The 21,856-nt window shown below is 45.7% G+C and overlaps 1 protein-coding gene and 1 long non-coding RNA gene across 4 annotated transcripts; one reads left to right on the forward strand and one right to left on the reverse strand.

Moving 5' to 3' along the window:
- Positions 1-818: 818 nt before the first annotated feature.
- Positions 819-6,346, reverse strand: LOC6530853 (organic cation transporter protein). 3 transcript variants are annotated; one of them, XM_015196332.2, is made up of 4 exons: positions 6,272-6,346; positions 2,757-3,162; positions 2,548-2,691; positions 819-2,485 (listed from the first exon to the last, which is right to left on the reverse strand). In XM_015196332.2, the coding sequence occupies exons 2-4, from the start codon at positions 3,149-3,151 to the stop codon at positions 1,516-1,518; spliced, it is 1,509 nt and encodes a 502-aa protein (XP_015051818.1). In that variant the 5' UTR covers positions 3,152-3,162; positions 6,272-6,346; the 3' UTR covers positions 819-1,515. The 3 variants fall into 3 exon arrangements, with proteins under 3 accessions (XP_015051818.1, XP_002091732.1, XP_039228269.1); XM_002091696.3 differs by lacking the exon at positions 6,272-6,346 and adding an exon at positions 4,246-4,428; XM_039372335.1 differs by lacking the exon at positions 6,272-6,346 and having other exon boundaries at positions 2,757-3,255.
- LOC120321052 lies at positions 3,106-4,236 on the forward strand. The gene is made up of 2 exons (XR_005560600.1): positions 3,106-3,197; positions 3,251-4,236. It is a non-coding gene; the product is annotated as an uncharacterized LOC120321052 (long non-coding RNA).
- Positions 6,347-21,856: the final 15,510 nt, after the last annotated feature.

Below are 21,856 nucleotides of genomic sequence, written 5' to 3' on the forward strand. Positions count from 1 at the left end.
GCCGCCGCTGATTAAGTATGCGACACCGGCAGTCGGTTCGAGGAATCAACCAGCTAGGAACCAGTCAGCTAGGAGCTCCTCTCGAATTCTGACAGTTTGCGTACTGCTGACATGACAACCTGCCAGCGCCGATGACGCTAAAAACTTGGCCCATTCTGGACATCGGTTTCGGACTCGGACTCGGACCCAGTCCGAATCCGCAATTGGTGTGCAACTGCAGCTCCAGGCGGCTGAGTGGCGATGCAATTTCGAAGGATTGGGCACCGCTTTATGTTGCCAAGTGCCGACGACGGATAGCTAGATGCACAGAAACAAATTTCGATGGTGTTTTCTATAAACAATATTAAAGATTTACGGACATTATTATTATTTTAATTTTTAAACAAGAAAGTAGTCCTACATCAGAGATTTTATTTATTGTTGCGATACTTTTTTTGACTATCATTTAACTTTTTGTAACTATAATTTTTTCTTTTGTAACCAAGTACATTTTTCCCTTTTTTTCATCGTGGAAAAGGGATGTTGAATGAGGAGCGAGGATCCGAGCCAAGAGCCGCATACAAATGAGGCGTGCCCAATGTTGACAATGAATATTAACCTTGAGTGGTGCTTCAGCCGGTTTTTGCCTGGCCAAGGTCATCTCATCCCATCGCGATGCCATGCCAGAGGATGTGGATGTGGATGCGGAGATGGGAGATGGTGTGATGGTGTGATGAGATGGTTGCCGATAATTGCCATGGGCAGCGACTGGAATCGACCTAATGGCATCGCGGTGGATGTCATTCACGGTGATGTGTATAATCGATTCTGCAGTCGAGTTGTTTTCTTAAATGCAATGCTAAAATGCCATTTATTCGACTCAAAATTACATTGTGTTGCTCTTAAACTATTGACGTAACAATCCAGTTAATGTTTTATACGACCTTGATGGTACAGATTTGGGCGGACATACAGCGACAGCTGGTGGAAATATTCCAGATTAAATGCCTCGCTTCTGGCTACAGATAACTTATGAGATGCACTTCTTGTTCGGTTCAGAGAAAAAGGTTTCCACTGCTGCTTGAATTCTACTATGTAATTTCATTGGTCCTAGCTGCTATCGATTGGGTTCACATGCGAAGTTTGCATTACCAGTCACTTGGCGGGTTTAGCTATTTGGCTGCTTTGCACCTCGACATTAAGGCAGTTGGAGAACAGCTACGATTGAGACTGGATGCAGACTGTAGACTGCAGACTGCTAACCCAGTTTTAATAATCACGAAGTGGAAGTTACTCCGCGGTAATTACCTTTTGCATTCGCTAGATTTTTCAATTTTTTTTCTTTTTCTTTTTCGCCTTTTGTTTGCGGCACGAACTGCAGTTTGGCTTTTCGGTGACTGACATATCGCATCGTATAAATCTCAACTTAAGGCGAAATTTAATAATTTTAGAGCCCTGGCAATAGGAGTTTAGCTGGGCCCGAAAATTATAAATTCTGGCCTTGCTGCTACACGATGCAACACTGAAAGAAAAGCCCTATGCCTGCGTCTTCTTCTTACGGCCGAAAGTCTCTCCATCCTCCAGTGTTTCCGGCAGAGGAGATCCTCGTGTCTCCGGCAAGAAAATTGTGGCGATGATTGCCAGAACGGAGAAAATTCCAAAGATCAGGGGCGCCACCCACAGACCGTATGCAGCCAGATCGACGATCAGCGGTGCCACAATGGAGCCCACTCGTCCAACCATCGAGCAGAGACCCACTCCACTGGAACGCACCACCGTGGGAAAGAGCTCTCCGCCGTACAAGTAGACATTCGGAAAGGTGACCGAGGCGCCAAAGAGTCCAATGGTGGCGCACGACACACGCACCACCTCCGCCTGATCGGAAAGGCAAGCCAATAGGATCAGGCCCAGAGCACTGCATCCATTGGACAGAAGCAGGGTCATCTTGCGTCCGAGGTACTTGGTCATGAGCACACAGAGGCAAGTGCCCGGAATGCCCACGCCGGCGGCTATGGCGTTGCTGATGAAGATGTTGCCGCCAAGCGCTGAGACATACTGCGCGGTGCCATAGTAGACCATGCAAACCACCAGCCAATTGATGGCCATGCAGATGGTCTTCACCCGCATATAGGGTGTCCGGAATAGGTCCACCACGGTGCCCTTTTTGACCGGCTGGCGGGCTGCCAGTGCCGCATAGGCTGCCTCCATCTCCGGCCGAATGGTTTCCGTCGGCGCCTTGTTACACTTGGCGATCTTCTCCAGAATCTTTATGGACTTGTCCACCCTGCCAGTGGTGAAGAGCCAGCGTGGCGACTCGGGCACCAGCCAAATGTAGATCACGAACACGACCGAGAAGATGGTGATGCTGAACTGAAACCAGCGCCAGTCTCGAATAAAGTAGGCGAATAGCGCCAGAGAGGCGTGGCCGATGTTGAAGGGGATTTGGTAGAGGATGGCCACCAATTCGCGCTTCTTGGGTCCCACGATTTCCATCAGCAGGACGAAGCTGCGGATGGGATCGAGAATGTACATTAATCAGAGTCTCCAAGGTAGTGCCATCGAACCCACCTGGTGGTCATGGTTCCCGCCGTGGCCACTGCCACCAGAAATCTAAAGAGGCAGTAGAACCAATAGTAGGGTGATACGCAGACGATGAGGCCAGTGATCAGCTGCATGAAGCAGCAGGTCAGGAAGGCAGGGCGTCGTCCACACCTGAGAATGGATTAGAATCATAAAATGTCAGGCATCAGATTTACCTATCAATATGAGATACTCACCGATCAGCAAACATGCCGAACAGAATGCTGCCGAACAAGATGCCCAGCATGACGATACTCTGGGACAAGCTGGCCAGCCGTTTGCTCTCGCAGGTGAGATCCCACTCGGTTATGATGGTGGACTCGAAAACGCTTTTGTCGAACTCGGTCTCGGAGCATTTATCACTGCAGGGATCCGTGACATTCTCCGTCCGGCAGGATAACGGCGTGGGTGCGGCGAGGAAGATGTGGCCCAGGGTGTGCCAGCCAGTTCCGAATTTGCACAGTACGACGATTAGGAAGAAGAACAACTGGTAGCGCCGGAAGTCGCCGATCTGCGAGATTATGGGATCGCCAGTCTTGGTGACGGGCTTCAGTGGCTTGGGAGCCTTCGCATCCGGCTGTCGGTCGGTCATGTTGCTGGAAACTAACGATTTTTGGCTGTCACTCAAATGTATTTGTGTATGTGTATTTATTTTGGGTTTCGTAAAATATCCCAAATGTGTTTCTTTCAGTGCAGAGGCCTACCAAGCCGACTGCTTTCTTAGTGGGTGGACTTTCTCAAATATTTGCCGGCCTCAGCGCAAATTGGACATATCGACCGGTGTGGCTCAGTGCAGACTGGCGTGAATTATGGAACCCGGGCAGATCGAGCTGATGGAGATTTCATTTGCAACCGGCCACCAATGAACCGGTTTTCGTGGAGAGAGAGCTCCAGTCGGTGGCAGCGTGAAAAGTTGGAGCTCGAAGAAATAGAAGCCGGCGGGGTTGGGGGCATTAGCACTCGGGGGCCACTTGAATCCACCGCCAAAATGGCATTTGAAAATAGAAATAGAAATAGGAGTACGGCCTCCATGCGCCGCTGCAGTTTGTCAGCCCAAAAGGCCAAGAGACTGGGACTAAGACGCTAAACTTTTACTCTTTAAGTAGGTAAATGAAGTTGGCTGCCTGGTTAATTGAAGGAAGGTGCGCCCGGGGACCCGGCCCGATGATGCTGGGATCTAGCTGGCAGATTAAGCCATTGTCTGCCCGCAGATAAACGAACGAGCCCCAGTTACCCATTAAGATGGCTTAATTAAGGAAGCATTGCCATTGCCTCAGTGAAAGTTGAACCGGCGACGGAGAGAGAGAGACGAAGGTCTGAGATTTCTGGTCGGAGATTCCGGCCAAAGTTCCCACGGCAACGACAACCTGTCTGGCGGAGGCACTTTGCGCAATCGTCAGTGGCTGGCAAAATTGCAAAATGTCACAACAATTGCAAATAAATTATATATGCAAATTGGATGGCCAATGCATGGAATAACCACTGACAAAACGTAGCGTTATAATACGATCGCCACATGCTAAATCTGGCAATGCACAAAGCACCCACTTGGGAGCTTACCAATGCCATTGTCTGCACTCATGATCTTTGAATGTTGTCCTGCTCATTTCAACGGCCGTTTGCGATTAACATATTTACACTTATATAGAATATATCTTTCTGTACCGTGAGACAAAACGAACTTACCTAAACACCCAATTTTATTGGCGATCAGTAGGTCAGAACCAATTCTATTTACAATTCGCAATCGGAACTTTCCGGGGGCTTGTCTGCCGCCCGAATTATATAACTCAGCAAGTTGATTGATAAGACTCGCACTTTTTGAACCACGTCTGGAGGGCTTGGGCGCTCTACTATCAATGGCAGAAAAATCTCATCTCATCACGTCGACTGAGAAAAGCAGCTGAGATGGCGATAAAGTCGTCTTGTGTACTTTAATCCCAGATGATAAGAGACGTTCGACAAGCGTCGCGAATATGACAAATAATGCCAAATGCCCTGAACTTCTTGCCAACTTGTGTGAGATAACACGTATATTTTGTTTACAAGACTATCCCACCTGCAGAAAGCCTTTGGAGCAATGTTAATCACATAATCAGTTGGGCAAACATTCGGCTTAGCCTACCTCGTGTAGCTCCTGTATTTAAAAATAGATATTTTTATTCATAAATTAATGGAGATGTCTCGCCGTGAGTCGATAGCAGATCACAATAAATTCACAACATAATCACGCAGTGTTCATCAACTTAGCACGCGTTTCTCAAACTTGAAAATGCTTGATTTACTCACGATATTGGAAATCCAAATAACAATAAAGCGAGTCGCGTTGTTGACTTTTTGGCGAGACGATAATTAAGTTTAATCTTACTAATCTTTTTAGTTCTTAAACGTTTCATATAAATAAACCTTTTTTGCGTTGTGTGCAAATCAACTTACTAATATGTGAAGGTAATAAATTATCTTCAAAAAGCCAACATACACGTGATCGATTCTTAAAAGATTATTAATGCAGTTAAAAGCTGGGAGTCAAAAAAAAATATATTTTTTTATTGAAAATAAATTGGCAAATTTAAACGATGTGCTGTTTATCTTTCTATTTATATGAGTTTGTATGAAAAGTACAATTCTGCAAATCAAATATTATAAATTTAACAGTTTTACTTTTGCAATAAATTACCTTATACTGTTAAGTATCTTATTTGAAACTAGAACTACAATTTCAAGGCCCAGCCGATGTGACGTGCATTTACCAAACTAAATCCATTTAAATGGCCCCATTTAATATTTACATTTGGTGGCCCGACAAGTGTTCTAAGCCGATTTCAGTGCTCCGAATGGGCCGCAACCGGACTGTTTGAGCCAGATATTTTCCAGTTTATATATATATATATATACATATATATGGCCCGACAACGCTCCAATTAGCACACAAAAGGATTACTGGGGAAATGCCAAATTTCTGGCGCTGCACAGAGAAGCACTTGGCAAGGCCAACAAATGTTTTGGGCCGGCTTTGGAGCGCTTTGCGGTTTTTCTTCCATAATTGCCGCACAGGCCAGGCCAGCACCGAGCTGAACAGAACTGAACTGAATTGAAGTGGACAGTGGTCGAGTGGAAAAGTGGACGAGGATTGCGAGGAATCCACTTGAGGGCCAGCGAGCAAATCAAGCAGCAGGCATTTAATTTCAAGCTGCCCCCTCATCCAGACACACCATGGTGCAATCAAAATATTTTATAGGTTGGCCATAAAGAAATTCATAAAGCGAACGGCAGCAGCAGCATCAGCATCAGCAGCAACTGCAACTCTGGCAATTCATACGAAAATTGCTAACTCAGCGCTCACATATATCATTTTTATGCGCGGCCACGCCCCTTTCAGCTCGTAGTAAATTGACAAATGCAGCGCGCCAAGTCTGTGAGATGTCTTTGCCACTATTTAAGGTCTTCCACGAGGGGATCGAGATGGAGTTGGACCTGGACCTGGAGGTGGAGGTGGATGCTGCAAAGCAATGAAAAAGCGCACCGAAAACTATGAGCAACGCTTAGCAAAATAAAAGTGCTTGTAATATGTAGTTAAAATCCAAGTAAGGCGATTATCGCAAGCGCAAAAGCCGACTGGGAGATGCTCTCCTATCATAACACATTTATTATCTCAAAAATGTGGAATTATATATATTTTTATACTGACTATAACAAGGTAGAGAAAACTTACCTGTGCCAAGAATCGCTCCTTTCTGGATCAGCACTTCACACCTGCCAAGTGTTCGTTTGCAACTGCGAAAAATCAATATACTCACCTTACTTTATAAATGGAAAAATTGCCAAACCACCCTTGAAGCTGAAACACACCTTAACCTACCTGTTTACTTATCGAGCATCTGCCCGACTGTCTCACTGCAATTAGCTACCTGTTCGAAGGGAAATGCATGGAAGTGTTTGAAAGTAATAAAGTACCTGTTTCATTGAGAACTATATTATACATTAGAAACTAAAATTGATTAAGTAAGATATCAGATGCGATTAATAAGGTGGATACACATTGGTCTTTAGCCCATTAGCCAAGTTTGCTGAAGTGCCCAGCCGCAGATTGCAGGGTATGCGTTGTGAGAAGAAGCAGCTAGAAACAAAGAGCCGCGTCAACGGTTTTGGACCTGGTTGCCTTGGCTTTTTACCCCGTCCTCGGCAGTCGCCCCTTAGTTCTTCTCTAAATCCTCTTTGATTAAGTGCTCAGTCTTTTATGTGGAGATTTTTTAATCGTTACCTCGTCCTCCCAGGAACGAGAAGGACCGCAGTCCGCAGTCCAGAGTCCGTCGTCCGTAGTCCGAAGGGCGTCCATGTGACCATGCCCCGTAGATTAATCGCTAATCTGTCCCTAGAGGGCGTACTGACATTTTTAAAAACTGCGCACTGCCCAGCAGAGCCAAGGAAGCTGCCTCATGGCTGTCCACTTCATCCCGGGCCATTTGGAGATGTCTTTGGTTTTTATTGTCGGACGCCACTTGGGCACTTCCATCATTCCCATTTCCATTCTCGTTCGCGTTCTCGTTTCTGTTGAGGATCCGTAGGATTCGCATTCGCACCTCTTATTCAGTGCCTCTTGCAGCCGCCCTTTTTTGGCTTTATAAATAAATTAATAAATTTTAGCCAGCATTAATTATTATGCTGCTTGGTCGGGTGCGCAGATTAATGTTTTAATTTCACTAGCCTTCGCTAGGCTTCGATTAATTTATGCGCGCCCTGTTTGCAATTTGTGCGCCGTTTTTTGAGTAATTTCGCCGGCCGGGGGCGATAAAGTGCATTAACATGGAATGCGGCTGCCGCTGCGGGCAGCTAAAATTGTTAATTTCGAAGCATAATAAAACGCGGCAATATGTTGCAGTTTCGTTGCCGGCCCCCATTCAATTTGCACTGGACGACGAACTAGCCGGTCGTCCTAATGTGTGTCACATAAATCAGCGGACGGCTCATCCAACGCGGCTGACCATTTCGGTGGTTTCGGGGCTGTGGATTAATCCCAGAAGCTGGTGGGAATGATGATGAGCGGTCTGCCAACACTTCACAGATTGATGAGTGAGCTGATCATTAGTTGCCGACCAGATCGTTGCTGCTTAAGCTCTCGAATACGTTGTTTAGACCAACTCAAATTAAGTGTTTTATCTCGCTGAAGTCATTTATACACTAATCACTTTCGGGAAAGCTATTAACTATGCATTCGTGCTTGGGCTCTCCATTAAAAGAGTTTTTACTTTATAAGCTTGATGCCTACGAATAACGCTGTAAGAAAAGCTTACTAGATAGGGAAGTAGGAACAGTATGGCTATTATTTTAGTTTTCCTAGAAACTCATGGCTTTTCAAGGCTGGTAGGTATTGGCTGAAAGGCTCTAATCATTTTGAGCCTTGTGTTACCTGATTTACGCGTGACGGGCACGCAAATCGAGGCGTTTAATTTCCGCCGCCGACAGCCGTTCTCACCGCAGCCTGTCAGTCAGCTCGGCAGCTGTCATAATACCGCTCAGCAAACCACCACGCACCACCACCCATTCACGACCCGTGGATGACCTCCGAACCAGGAGCACTGATTCTCGGGGCTGTGGCATAACAGCTACCACTTGGATGGATGGCAGTAGACCAGAAGGTAAATAAAGCCCGTGTCAGGGCCGCAGCTTTATGCATAATTAGCTTTTGTCGAGCGAAACTCCGTGGCTCCGTGCGAATGTTGCAAAGTTTTAATTTATGCCTAGGATGGCGGGAGGAATCGGTTATAGTTTGCTGTTCAGTTTGCTCTACAAACTGCATAAGCAAACATATTTTAATTTAAGGTTGTGTTTACATGCCGCTCTGTGGCACGCTTCAAGTCACACAACACGGCAGCAGGAGCCACTGCAACAGCAACAGAAACAATAACAAGGACAGGGCCTAGGACAACGGAAACAACAGGATCAGCAGGCCCACCCTACACTTGGCTACAAAAGTTAATACCAGTCCAGTTCTAAAATAGTAAGGTCAAGCTTAGATTTAAAGCAATCTGCAGAAAAGCCAATGAAGAAATGTTCATCCCTTCTAAACCTTTGGCTTGTTGATCAGTTTAGTTGGTTCGAGGCCGTAAACGCATTCAGTGCATTATCGCCAGTGCCATATCAGACACAAACATAAATGCAAACAATAATATTTGCTTAAAATTGGCTCCGCCCTGGACACGAGGGGGCACTAACCGATATCGGGGGCCGTGGCGGTATTGCCGATGGCAAAAGAAATAAGGGGCAACATGTGTTTTACTTCAGGGAGTAGGAGAGAGCGGACTGGAGTTGAGCCACTGGACGACATGTTTGCTGTTCAATCAGTCGTTCAGTTTATGGATCCCTCGAATCCCGATTCACCCGTTGGGCCAGCCCATGTATATGTTGTATACTGCATGCAGCATGCTGCATGCTACTGCCCCGAGTGTGCAACTTCACAGCCTTGTTTACTCTCCAGTTTGTTTTCGCTGCTGCTGCTCGGCACACTCTGCATTGCGTATACGCCGCGTTTGCAGTGGCTGCCCATTTTGCACCTGACATTTTTGCACTGCCTTTGCTTTGGAGCTGCTGCAGAACTTTATGCAAATGCAGCCAAATATTTTGAATGGCCCCAAAACGCTTGCCACTTTTTCCCATACGTGACTGCGGGCCCCACCTCTCTTTGGTTTTGTGCAGCGCAAAATGTACCTACATGTCCGCTTGCAACACAGAATCCAGTTCAAGTGCCAAGGCCTATTGCTGCTCTCAGAAAAGGAGTTTTTGCCACTTTAAGCTGAAATTTAATTGTTATGTGCTTGATATGTTATCAAGTATTCAGCCTTCTTATAAGCCTTTATTATAAGTAATTTGTTTAAATAATTTATTATCAACTTATGTGCCGTTCCAAGTGGAATACCTTCACAAAACCATAATTGTTTGCAGCTTTTGTGTTTTCTGTTTTCCATAAATAGGTGCTCTGACAAGAAATTGGCGGAAAGCTGTACAGCACATGGCTGGCAAAGTGGCAAAGTGCCCAACAATGATTTAATCCCTTGTTCGGGCAAAATGCATTTTAATTACGCGCACACAGCGAGCAGTGCACTTTAGCATACTTAACAGGGCCACTTGGCGAGATTTTACGGCTCCTGGATGCCGGCACTCTAACTATCCTCCTTTTCGGTGGCTGCGGGATTTTAAAATGCACATCATAAATGCATTCATTTGTGACACTTGATGTAATTTGTTAGTGCGGTAATTACATAAAAGTGCAATGGCCAAACAATCACACACTTAAAAGCCTTTCCCCGGGGAAAGCCGGAAGAAATGGGCAGGGAGCTGGGAGCTTGGGGCAGGGAGCAGATTGGGAGCACTTCCGGTGCATGCGTGTGTGCGAAATCGCATTAAAATTAATGTAATTTACAACAATGACCATTAACTTAAATTAGCGATGAAATGCAGTGGCTTCTCCCAACTGGGCGTGGCTCGGCTGGGGGCGTGGTCGGCGTGGGGGCATTACCGCACTTGTCCTTGCGGCATGTGTGGCATGCAGTCACGTGCATTGCAGTCCGGCATTTTGGCCAGTGTCCCGTTGTCGTTGTCGTTGTCTGGTCAGTCAGCAGCCTTTGTTTTCAAACAGGCACCAAGGAAACAAATCATTTGCACACACACACACACAATGGGGACCTGTAACACCCCCCTCCCCACCGTTCCCTTTCGACGCTCCACCGACGTTGCCATGGCCAACAAATTAACGACCATAAAGCGATTTTCAGCGGGTGGCAGTCGTCGAGGGAAGGGGGAAATTTACGAGCCAGCTCGCACTGTCTACTGCCGCCCCAAAAATTATAGCGTACATAAATTGTTAAATGCGAAATCCTTTGATTTTAATTACGCTGAGAATTTTTATTGCCAGACATGCGGATGCCGAACTCGGACTTTCGCAGCATTTTCCAGCTTCCGGTGCTGCTACCACTGCCTTTGGCCGAAGATACTTTTCTCTAGACGGGCAAATTAATTTTAATTGTGGTTTGGCTGACGTAATTAATTGAATGTAAAAGAAGGCCAAAAGGAAGCGCAAAGAAATTCATCTAAAATATGCGCCGTGCTTGACGGCCTATCAAAACAAATCAAATGAAACGCATATTTCTGCTTCAATTAATGGAATTAATTGAAATTTAATGAACTTAATTGTTATGCGGCGCCCGTATGCCTTACCTTACCTTACCTTACCTTACCTTTTCACCTGTAGGCCTGACTTGGTTTACTCGGGAAATATGCAAAAACGGTGGAGCGGAAATGGCAATGGCTTCCAAAAATGGCGGCGAGTCGAAATCAAAGGCGGCGGCAAAGTACTCAAAGCATTTCCTGTGCTGAAAATTTAATAAAGTCCCCTTCGAGGCGCAAAGACAAAATGGCCACGCGCCTGTCAACGATTCCCACAGGAATCCCACTTTTGGCAAGACTCCTCTTTCAGCCCCTCTGCCCCCTCAGTACGGTTGCCTTGGCATCTTTTTGCCAGGACCTCCATCGCCTCGCAAAAAGTATATGTAGCTGCCCCTCGGGTCGCAGGCATTTTTCAATTTCTTGTGATTTTTAGTATGGCCCAGCAAATGACAAAGTCTCAACATTTTAACAACGTATTATGGCTAAGCAGGATAATAACACTTGGACTTCCTTTCCGCACAGCGCGAGTGTATGTGTGCCAGTATCTGTGTACCGAAAGTGTCCTGCCAAGTGTGTGTGTGTGTGTGCAAGTGCAAACAAAGCTGAAATAAAGATACTTCCGGGCCGTGACCAGTGACAAGCACTTTAGTTGCGGCCAGCGGACAATGGAATCGGATCAGGGAGCCCAAACGATTGGAGCTGGGAACTCGGAGGATTTTCAGCGTAAATTCCCCAGGAATTTGACCAGCAATTTATTCGGAAATTTACAAGATTTTTGGGAGACCAGAATACCTAAGCAATTTGTATTATACCATAAACTTGGTGGTCAAAGTGTAATGCAATGTGATTTTACAATGTTAACCTTAAATGCAGTAGATAATAATTTATTTTCTGCAAAAGGTTAAAAAATAAACAAGGAAATGTATAATACTAAATAGTAATAATACTTGGTTTTGTAAAATAAATCAAATTGTTTATTAAATTTATTTCTTGTACTTGAGCCCTGAGCATTTTCTAATTTGTTGATTTTTCGCCAAGTTCATTGCTTGGCTCCTTTGCGCTTAACTTTTGTTTGGCCAGCGGAATTCGTAGACGCCAACTTGAGTTGGCCTAACAGTTTGTTTGAGTTGCCCGTAGTGTGTGAGTTTTTTCTTCCCGAGCGTTTTTTTTTTATGAGCTGCCACGAGGATGCAGGACTTTGCTGGTCAACACTACACAAATTGTTGATGTGACCGGGTCCCGTGTCCTTTGTGTGTGTTTGTTGTTGTGCGTCATCATCTTCTTCTACTCCTAGTGGTTGTTTGTTGCTGGCTCGTTCATTGTGTTTGCACCATAAATCGCTTCCGTTTATGTTTTAGAGCCACACAATGGCATGGCCAAGTTGGGGGCAGCGGGAGTGGAAGAAGGCGGCTAAAAGAGGAGCCATCGTCCTGATCACTAGCGTAAACAATAAAGTTTAAAACAACTAGGCAAGATACAAAATGTTCTACGGAATTTCATTTCGGACCGATGCAGTGAAAAAGTCACAACACTCATCTACGCACTTTTATTAATTTGTGGCTTATATTACTTATCTTAAACTAGCAAATGTATCAGACTTTTTATTATATATCAAAAACAAAGTATACATTCTTTAAGACACGAAACTTCCTGGAACTTGGCCATTATGGCTTTTTAATACGATAGCTTCTAACTATTATTACTATTATTTTAATTCAAATGTAGTCGCTAGTTATTTTCAGTGTGACTCATTTCGCCTTTTGTCCTGGATCGCTATGTGTGTGCTTTATAGCCATGGCTCGCTTCACGCTCTTGACCATGTGACCAGCTAGCCGTGTCAGTCATTTTGAGCGCCGTTCCGCTTTTGTGCCCCCGGAGAAGAACAAATCTCATCTTTGTGTTTGCCCCATCTCAGTTCCATCCACCCCTCCCCCCTTCCCGCTCCGCTACCATCATTGTCCACGCCCTGGACCGGCATAAAATAAGTTAGTCCTGGGCAAACGTCCTGTCCCCGGACACGCAATGGCCCAGCTCATGTTGACTTTTCCTATTTTAAGTCCGTTTATTTCTTTTACACTTGCTCCATCTTTGCGCTCTCCTCGCCTCTGACCTTTGCCCCGCCGTTGTAGTTGGTGGAAAAGTTTTCCACTCGCCTGCCAAGTGCCAGGAAGCAGAGCAGCGGCAACAATGCCGTGAAAAACTGTGTTCTGTGTTCTGCATTCGCTTAGCGAAAACTTTTAATGATCCGAGGCCGTGGAGATGGTTTTGATACCAACCGGATCAGGAATAGCATCTGCTTTGTAAAGGCAACTAAGTGCAAGCGACTAATTAATCACATTTGGCAGTCCGACTATTGTTTCTGTCTGAGATGGACTTATTTTACTTAATCCAACAAGAGGGGAAAAAGTACGGCTAAACCTTTTGTTAAAGTGCCAGATCGAATATCTTTATGAGTTAGACCCAGTTTTTATCCATGTGAAGCAGCTTATCCCTGGCCCCAGCTTCTCATTACTTCGTTCTTATCGCCTCTCATGGCGACGGTTTTTAATGTCTTTTTGGGGCTAGGATCGTAAGCCACTTCTATCTGCGCCGTGTTGTCGAACATAATCGAACTAATCAATTTGCGTAAATAAACTGCTCGGGGTTTATTATCGACAAGGTGCCACGTGCCTCGCTCGATGGCGTCCCCGTGCAACATAAATCTTTATTTACAAAAGTGTAAACAAAAATTACTCACTCACGCGCATTCACGAGGGAAAGCGCACAGAATGGGTAAGCGGAAAAGTGGGAAAATGCACAGAGAGGAAGTGTGTAAAAGGCTCAAATGCGAAAAATCAACGACTTCGACGCAGGGATAACAATGGGGGCTAACCCCCACCCCCTCGAACTCTAACCCCCCATCGGATGCGAGTGGGTGTGCGAATTAGCATGTGAGCCGTTACAAAGGCCACCCACTCGAGCGACCGCCCGCCCCCTTGGCGCCTGCTAATGGCGCTCCCGTGAGTCTGAAGCTCCCGTTGAAAAGTCAACGATTGCCGCGCTGCGGAAATTAACGGAAAATCAGCAGCGGCGCACAAAGCGAATGGAATGTGGGCGGGCGACAGACACAGTAGAGCCTCGCTAAGGAATACGAAAAAGGACACGCCTAGCATTTGTTTCTTAAGCATTTACCTCTTAGCCAATACATGAATCATGTGTCATACACTGTTTTTTATAGAATTTTATTAGTAGATGTAGGACTAACTAGTCTAATTGCTCAAAAGGTGTTGCTTTTGATAGAATTAGAATAATTGAACCAATAAAATATCTTTTTATCCTTTTAATTCTGCGTGGGCCCCAGTGCCATTCACAGAGGTTCCACCGTAGCTGACATTAATAGCAACAAATGGCGAAGGATGCTTGATTTAATGTACAAAAGTTTTTGATGTTCCTCCATAGGTTGACGATGGCGGCGACGCGGAGCGAAAGGACCTTCGCTCCTTTTGCCCTTTGGCCCCTATGCGTGTGTGTGAGTGTGTTGGTTGGTTAGCAGCTCAGAAGTCTGCTTATTTCAAATTGTAATTATGGCCCGGCGTACCGCTCGTCCTTTCGCCAAAGGTTGGGTGTCAGTATCAGTCGACTGATACTAGAACACTGGGGGTCCTGCGCGCAGGACTCAGTGGAGCAGAATGCAGCAAATCAGGGGCTCCGGAGCCTCTGTGTTTCGCATAAAATGTATACAAATTATGCGTATTTATCGGGCAAATTCAATGAACTGTAAATGGTGTGGAAGTTGTTCGGCGCCCGAGTGTGTGTTGGCAAAGGTGTTTGGTGTGCCATTGTTGTTACGCGGTTGTCTCTCACAACATTAAGCCTCGTGGAATGGGTCCTGAGAAAGCGCACAGGTGTGTGTGAAAGTTGTGAAAGGGGGACTGAAATGGGTTGGCTTGGGATTGGGGTTGGGTTTTTTAGGGAGCTGGGCAGGCGTTGTGAATCGAGTGCACACAACCATTCTCGATAAGACTTGGGTTGGGGGTGCTGAGACAATTTGTTGCCGTTTAATTCCTTAACATAATGTACCCCTTTGGGCATTCGATTGCGCACAAATCGGTTTTCCGATTCGGCCATTCCACAATTAATAATTACTTATCGCTTTGGCCAGCAACTAGCATAGAAACGTGAAATCACGCTCTATATTAAGACTGATTTATTTTGGTATACCATTTAGTCATATGGCATTTACCGCCACCCCGAAGCAGTTAGCAGAACCGAGTTTATTGACAACCTTGAGCCTTGACCCCTGACCCATTGACAGGTGGCAGGCGCATAAGTATTTTATTATTAGTTAATAACTATTTGGCCTTTTGTTTATTTATAATGTCTTAATTGTCGGAACGTGGGCCCAATCCATCCAGGCATGGTAATTTAATGGTCGTCGCACAATTATTTTCCAATTCACAGCCCAATCGGGCAAAGGGATCCGGGATCCGGATCCGTTGGATACGTTCGTCCAATTTAAATCCCCACTGGCCTCTCTTCCCAGCTGTCAGGTTAATTTGCTTGCCGCACAGCAGGTGTTGAGTTTGGCTAATTAATAGGCTGCCCGAGACTGCCCGAGCTGGGGAACGGGTAACGGGTCACGTCCTGGACCGTAAACGCATCCATATCCGCATCGCAAACTATGCGGGCGACAGCTGCCGGTGCACCGGAAATAAATTCGAAATTGGTAGTTTTCTAGTTTCCACATTAAATGAACAACTTAATTTAAATGTGGCATACCCTTTACCTTTAACCTTAACCTTAACCCTTCTGATGTTTTAGTGTAGCTTTTACTATGAGAAAGCCCAATAGATACTTCAAATTTCCCTTTTCTTTCAGTGTGCTACTCCTTTTTTATGGCTTTGCGTGCCTGGCATCGTTTTGTTTGGGGTCCGCGTTCCCCAGTTATTACTAATTTTTAATTTATGTGCATTTAATTGAAATTCGGCAGAGGCCAGCCAGCACTCAGCGACTCTCCCTCTGAATCTGGCTCCTACTCTGACTCTGACTTTGACTTTGACTTTGGCGCTGCCCCTGCTGTGGACTATGGATTGTGACTCTGACCCACTTGCCAGACAAACACGCATCGCATCGCATTGCATCGGAGGCGGAGGCTTGGCCAAAATCGCGCCTCGAACATGGCCAACAAGTTGCAAACAAGTCGTCGCCAAAATCGCAAGCAACATAAATTTTCGCACATTTTCGGCCAGCGTTCGACGGACACATGCAACCAGAAATCAACCAGCAGGCCAGAAAAACAGAAAACAGAGAAAAAAAACACAAAGAGTTGAAAAGGGAAAAGAGTTATATGGCTGCAAATTTCTGCTGCCTGCTGGCCGCAAATTTATTACGTTAATTAAAATAATTCTTAATTAATCAGAGGCAAAGATGCGGGCAGTGCCGATGGCCACAGAAGATGACCGAGCCAAGTTCACAGATGGGGGAAGAACCCTTTTGATGTCACTCTTCCTCTGCCTCAGCTGCAGCCAGTTTTGTCTAGTAATGCATGGCGCATCAATTATGGAAGAGTTCCCCCATCCCCAATAACATTTCCCCTACTCCGTTTTCCACAGCCCACTGGAGACGCGCCCACTTGGCGAGTTTCTCACGGGACTCGCTTAAAAATGAATTTAATATGCTCTTTAGTTGAAGTGAAGAAGCTACGGTCTCACCAGCAACCGTGGAATTAAAAGTGTGGAATACGTTATGAACCTTAGATTAGTTAAATAGCGTTGTAAATAGTACTCACCATGTGACTGTTTGATATGATCTTCTTATTTGGCTACATTGCAGAGTAGAAGCTTATATCTATAGTTAGTTTTCAGAATCTATTTTCCTACAAAAATTCTTTCTCCAAGACGTTCTGCCCACTGTACCTCCAACGAGCGACCAAGCTGCACTTGTCCTCCATTCGCTGCAACTCATTACATTATTTTCGTGTGTTTATTGTTTCTTTGCAGTCTCTTGCCGCCAAAGCAGCAGCTCCACTGGCGCCCTATTGTTCCCTGTGCTCCCCCTCATCCGTCTGTGCCCCCTTTGCCTGATGGTTCGATGCAGGATTCCCGCCTCCTGGCCAGCAGTTTATTATGCAGCAACGCACCCCCAAAGCGGTTTGGATCGGTCGCTTGGTCGGCTGGCAAACAGACAGCGCCTGACAATGAGTTTTTAGTTTGTGCAGCGTTCATTTCGCCGCTTATCTGCGCTCTGGCAATGTTTGCTGTCATTGCAAATTTCCGAGTTTGACAGCTTACAAGCAGCCAGAGTCTCCAGCTCCCCCCTTTCCTTTCCTTTCCACCATTCACCGCTCTTCTGGCCGCCGTCTATGGCATCCTCCGTTCGCCGACCGCAGGCTCAGTGTCCATCGGCTTTTGGTTCGCCCGCCGGACTCTGCGGCGCTGCTTGACGCACAGCGTCTTCGTTTAAGTGGCGCTATGCGTCGGACGTCTCATCGACCTGGTACACGTAGAGAAAAACTCCTTAGCTCTACATTTAGAAAGCGCAAAATGTAAAGTATACATGTTAAAGGAGCAAGCAGAATGTAAAGCCATTTAAAATTTCGATGGGATTTATTTGCAGTGCATCCACTCCTCGCTCTCATTCGCATTCTCATCGTCGGCGGTTATTAGTTGGCCACTGCGTCGAGTGGATGTGAGTGTGGATGTGGATGTGGATGTGGATCCGTCGTAGATACGTGGATATGTGGTCTTAATGATGTCAGACCGACCGGGCGAACGGTACAGTGAACAATGCCAAACAGCAACGGACCTGATTAGCCATGTTGGCCCCTTTGGGTCTTGGGGATACGTATTGGGCACTGTGTCTTGGCACCGCATCTCGTATATTGTTTGAAGATACACGTAATTAATGTGGACTTAGCAGTTTGGCACTCGGATAACAAAAGATATTGGCCAGACGGTACGGGTGGTGTTGCGGGAGGATGCCATGTCGGCAACGGGTAATGAGTTCAATATCTTGGCATTGAGTTCTTTAAAGTTTAAGTTCTACCGTACAGTTTTCCATCCCTTCATTTATTTTACTTAAGGTTCTTAAGATATGATACCATATATAGTTTATAATATAGTGTGTATCATTGTTATTTGTATCAAAAGATAGCTTTCATAAATCCATCTGCCTTCGAACAAATGTAGATGTTTATTTTACCATTGCTAGGTATGGGACATTTTTCGTTTTCCTAACAGCCTTCCAAGTTTTGTGCTAATAGTAATAACCATGCAATTCTGCCGATACTCTTGAAATTTTGCCGGTTAAAGCGTAATCATATTAGCAGCCAGCCTGGCCCCGAAACCCAAATCCTCTCCCATTTCCCCCCTTTTAATATATACGTCGATGCCAATTTCGCTATTACATAAGTGACTCAGCTGAAAAGGAAACCAGCTCCAGCTCCAGCTCCAACTCGACTACAAAATGATGATGGAACGCAAGTACAAGTTGGTTAGACGTCTCAAGCTGCGTTGTCAGAAAGTCGGGAAATTGAGAAGCGCACGGAAGGGGCAGAGTCATCATTACGTTGATTTGTGGTTCAAAAATGCATGCACTTATTTGCTACTGTTCATGATTGTAGCTGATTTTGCTCGAGCCGAATCGGGATTGGCTTGGTCAATTCCCTCAGGACTGGCACATTGACTGACTGACTGAATGACTGACTAACTGGTCCTTGACTTGGTGACCCAGTTGGCCTTTGTTTTAGCCACGCCAATAATGTTTGCCCGTAAGATATTTATATGCTTTGCTTTTCCATTTGGAATTTCCAATTTTTCTGCTGCTTCGTCTGCCATTTATTGCTCTGGAGATGTTTTCACTTGGGAGCTGGATGACGACGGGTTCTCCAAAGGTCATCCGTTGCAGCAACACAGCAACACAGCAAGACAGCAACAGTTCCGACTTCATCCATCCTTTGCCAGTCATCGAAATCCCCTCCAACTTTCACATTAGTTTGTGTGGGTCGACGTGCTCTATCGTTCATCGTTTATATTATCGGCTCGGCATCAGCATCATCAGCATCATCATCATCATCATAGTCGTCATCTACCCCGTCATCGCTTTTGGGCCATGGCGCTGTGTTGGCTTGGCGCTTGGCCCAATCGCCTCGCCCTCTCGCCTGGCCAATTCCTTTGATTACCGCACCCTTTTCGCTCTTTGTTTGGTCTTAGGTCATCATAAATTGTTTGCTTTCAAGTCAATTATTGATATAGGATTTGCAGCCGTGATTAAGCTGCCTCTTCCTTATTGGCTAAGTGGGTCAGTGGAGTGCGGAGTGTGGCCATTGGCCCGTTTGGGCCATTGTTTTAGGCCTGGTCTTCGTTATGGCGAAAGTTCAATGCCAACGCCAAAGGCAACTGCACGCCAAGTGCATTAGCTGCCCCCATAAACATTGATAAGCCAGCGATAAGGAGGCAGATACCCACTCCCCGACCCATTTCGATCCCATTACGATCCGCATTTTCCTTCCCCGGCAAATTGTAGCACTCATAATTTGTTTTTGATTGCCTGGCACTTTGGCCGCCTCCTCGGACCTAAGCAAACCGAAATATAAATCCAAACAAGTGCTCTCTGAGCCGTCTAGGGGACACTCGAAGCGCCGGGGCAAACAAAACAGGAACGGGCACAAGGGTTTTGATTTGGACAGGGAATCAAGGGACAGGGAATCTGAGACCGAAGTCCAGACCCTCAGACCCTCAGACCCTCAGAACTCAGCCCATCTTTTCCTGTTTTGTCGGCATCTTTTGCTCCACACTGGCGCTTCCGTCGCTGCAACGAGAGATGCAAATGGTAATGTCTGTCCAAATACGCTTAGAGAAAAATCAAGTCCTAAGCATGAAGCACTAGTTTACCTATGTTCACAATAATTTCAGAAGTGTGAGTAAATGCTTATAAGCGATTATGCATAATTATTAAAAATTTACTTTATGCTTGTGGCATTTTCAGAAATGTGAGAAAAAGTAGAAATAGTTTTGAAGTTTTTAATACTTGTTTACTAAACGTTGCGGCTTCGATACCTATTTTTGCTGCGTGTATAATAGAGTGGAATGGTAGGAGTATGCTCGAAAGTCTTTTGACAATATTTGCGCGCCTTGACAATAAAACGCAAAGTGAAGTCTGGAGCTGCAGCTCCTCCATCTGCATCCCCTGGATTTTAGTATCTCCGTGTTCCAGTATTTGTGTATCTGTGCGGCGGGTCATTTAAATTTCATGGTAAATCAAAAACGCTTGTGTTTATTATTTGTTTTGTGTGCTGTGCCGCTGCGCCGAGGACTCCGCGGTTCGCTTTTCCTGTTTGTCTTTGGGTTCCAGTTCATTTCAGCTGAGCGGCGCTTGTGTGCGAGTCGATGTCTTTTCTTTTGTTAGCCATGAAGGCGCCCTTTCCCATCCTTCGGCCCTCATCCCGTAGCCTCCTGCCCCTGCCCCTGCCCCTGCCCTTGCCCCTCCCACTCATCGATTGCCGGCGGCATCCTTTGTGGCCTACACAGGATGTCGATTACATTTGTTTACTGCACTCGGCGCACTATAATTTCCCCCTCGTTTAATGAACAGGTGCCCGTGTTGTTGTCTCCTCTGCTGCAACTGCATCCCTACTCCCCACATAATTTGCCAAGAGCAGTGTGCACTGGAATCCAGAGACATTGGAGACAAACATGGCCATCCCATCGCCGCACAAATGGCATTTAATCGCAAAAGCGCATCACCAGATTTACGCTCAAGACAAGATCAAAGCGTCAACTTAGCATTCAGCAGCCCACCAATCAGATGAACTGCGAAATCCACTCGAGATGCAAGTGGATATCGGGACTGCTCCTCTGGAGTCCGCATCCCTTAGGTTGTGCCTGGCATAGAGAACTGGAGTTAATGCCACGTGATTTGCACTTTATTTAGATATGGCAGTGATTTATCGAAGAGTACAGACATTGATATATAATTAAAAAATTTATATTTCATTTAACAACGACGTGTACATGTTCTTATGCCTCTTACTTTGTTTCGAACTTATTCTTTTAACGCAGATGTAAATTACAGCATCAATGTTGCAGCTGATATTTAGCCAAGTTAAGACCCAAGGTATGCATGTCGGTAAGCACTCTCGGTCTGAAGATAAAAAAGCGATAACATTTTAATGACTAGGACTCAGATCGCAGGGATCGTGGGTGTCGGTGGAGTGGAATTTCAGGCATTACTCAATCAGCGGGCCATAAATGCAAGCTGATTAATGCAGCTGCCTGTCCGACGACAAGTGCAACATTTCCGGTGACAATGATGGGGACTTATAATACGCTGGAAAAATTTCTATACTCATAGAACGGATTTCCTTGCATAGACAGATATGGCAACCAATTGAATACAGAGCAAACTCCATTTTAAGCAAACTGTTGGCAAATACAATTTAAATTTGTCCCTCGGGCTAAAAGCAATTTTTTTACGTGCAGCTTGGCTGGGGATGGTGCTGAAGGTGTCGGCAATGTAGACGACGTCATGCAGTCTGCGGATCACGGAGTAGCAATCAAACGGAGGCCACATTTGGGGTCCATGACAACGACAAGTGTCAAAACGCAGGTTGCACTCATTTAAATTGGCATGATTTACGTTTGCCCCAACCAGCAGCAAGCGACTTGCATCGCCTCGCCTGTCATCCATGTGGCTGCAACTGTGGCAATATGGCAAATTCCAACAGCACTTAACAAGCGGCAGCCGAAGGAAATGACAAACAGCGGAGACAAGACGCTGACATGGCCAAAGGGACTCATCCGGGAAGGGGCTTCTGGGGATTCCAGAGTGGGCATCAAGTCGAACCAAGTCGGGTGGGGGCCAGAGGGTCGCCAGTCGCCTCATGTTGTCCATGTTCATCGCCCAGTCACCTCCGTCTGCTCAGCCATTTGGTGTGCATGCAAAGTGTTGAATAATTTGTTGCGAAATATTTCTAGATGCACAATGTCGGCTTGCAATGTGCCCTTGCACCCAGCAAAGTCGTCATGTTGGCTTTAAATGCATATCAAAAATGTATAGAACTTTTCAATTTCTTTAGTGTACTTAAAGCTTTCTGTAAATATTGTTCGATTCATAACTTTTTAATATTCAGCAGCATTTTGTGTGTGATTAATACTATTTA

Source organism: Drosophila yakuba, chromosome 2R (assembly GCF_016746365.2).
Source record: "Drosophila yakuba strain Tai18E2 chromosome 2R, Prin_Dyak_Tai18E2_2.1, whole genome shotgun sequence".
Classification (NCBI taxonomy): domain Eukaryota; kingdom Metazoa; phylum Arthropoda; class Insecta; order Diptera; family Drosophilidae; genus Drosophila; species Drosophila yakuba.

Excerpts from the sequence above, each read along its gene's own strand:
- LOC6530853 (XM_015196332.2), bottom strand. The coding sequence starts at position 3,151 with ATGACCGACCGACAGCCGGATGCGAAGGCTCCCAAGCCACTGAAGCCC. Across the intron at positions 2,692-2,756 it reads TTCGGCATGTTTGCTGATCG|GTGTGGACGACGCCCTGCCT; the intron begins GTGAGTATCTCA and ends ATCCATTCTCAG. Across the intron at positions 2,486-2,547 it reads GCGGGAACCATGACCACCAG|CTTCGTCCTGCTGATGGAAA; the intron begins GTGGGTTCGATG and ends TCCCATCCGCAG.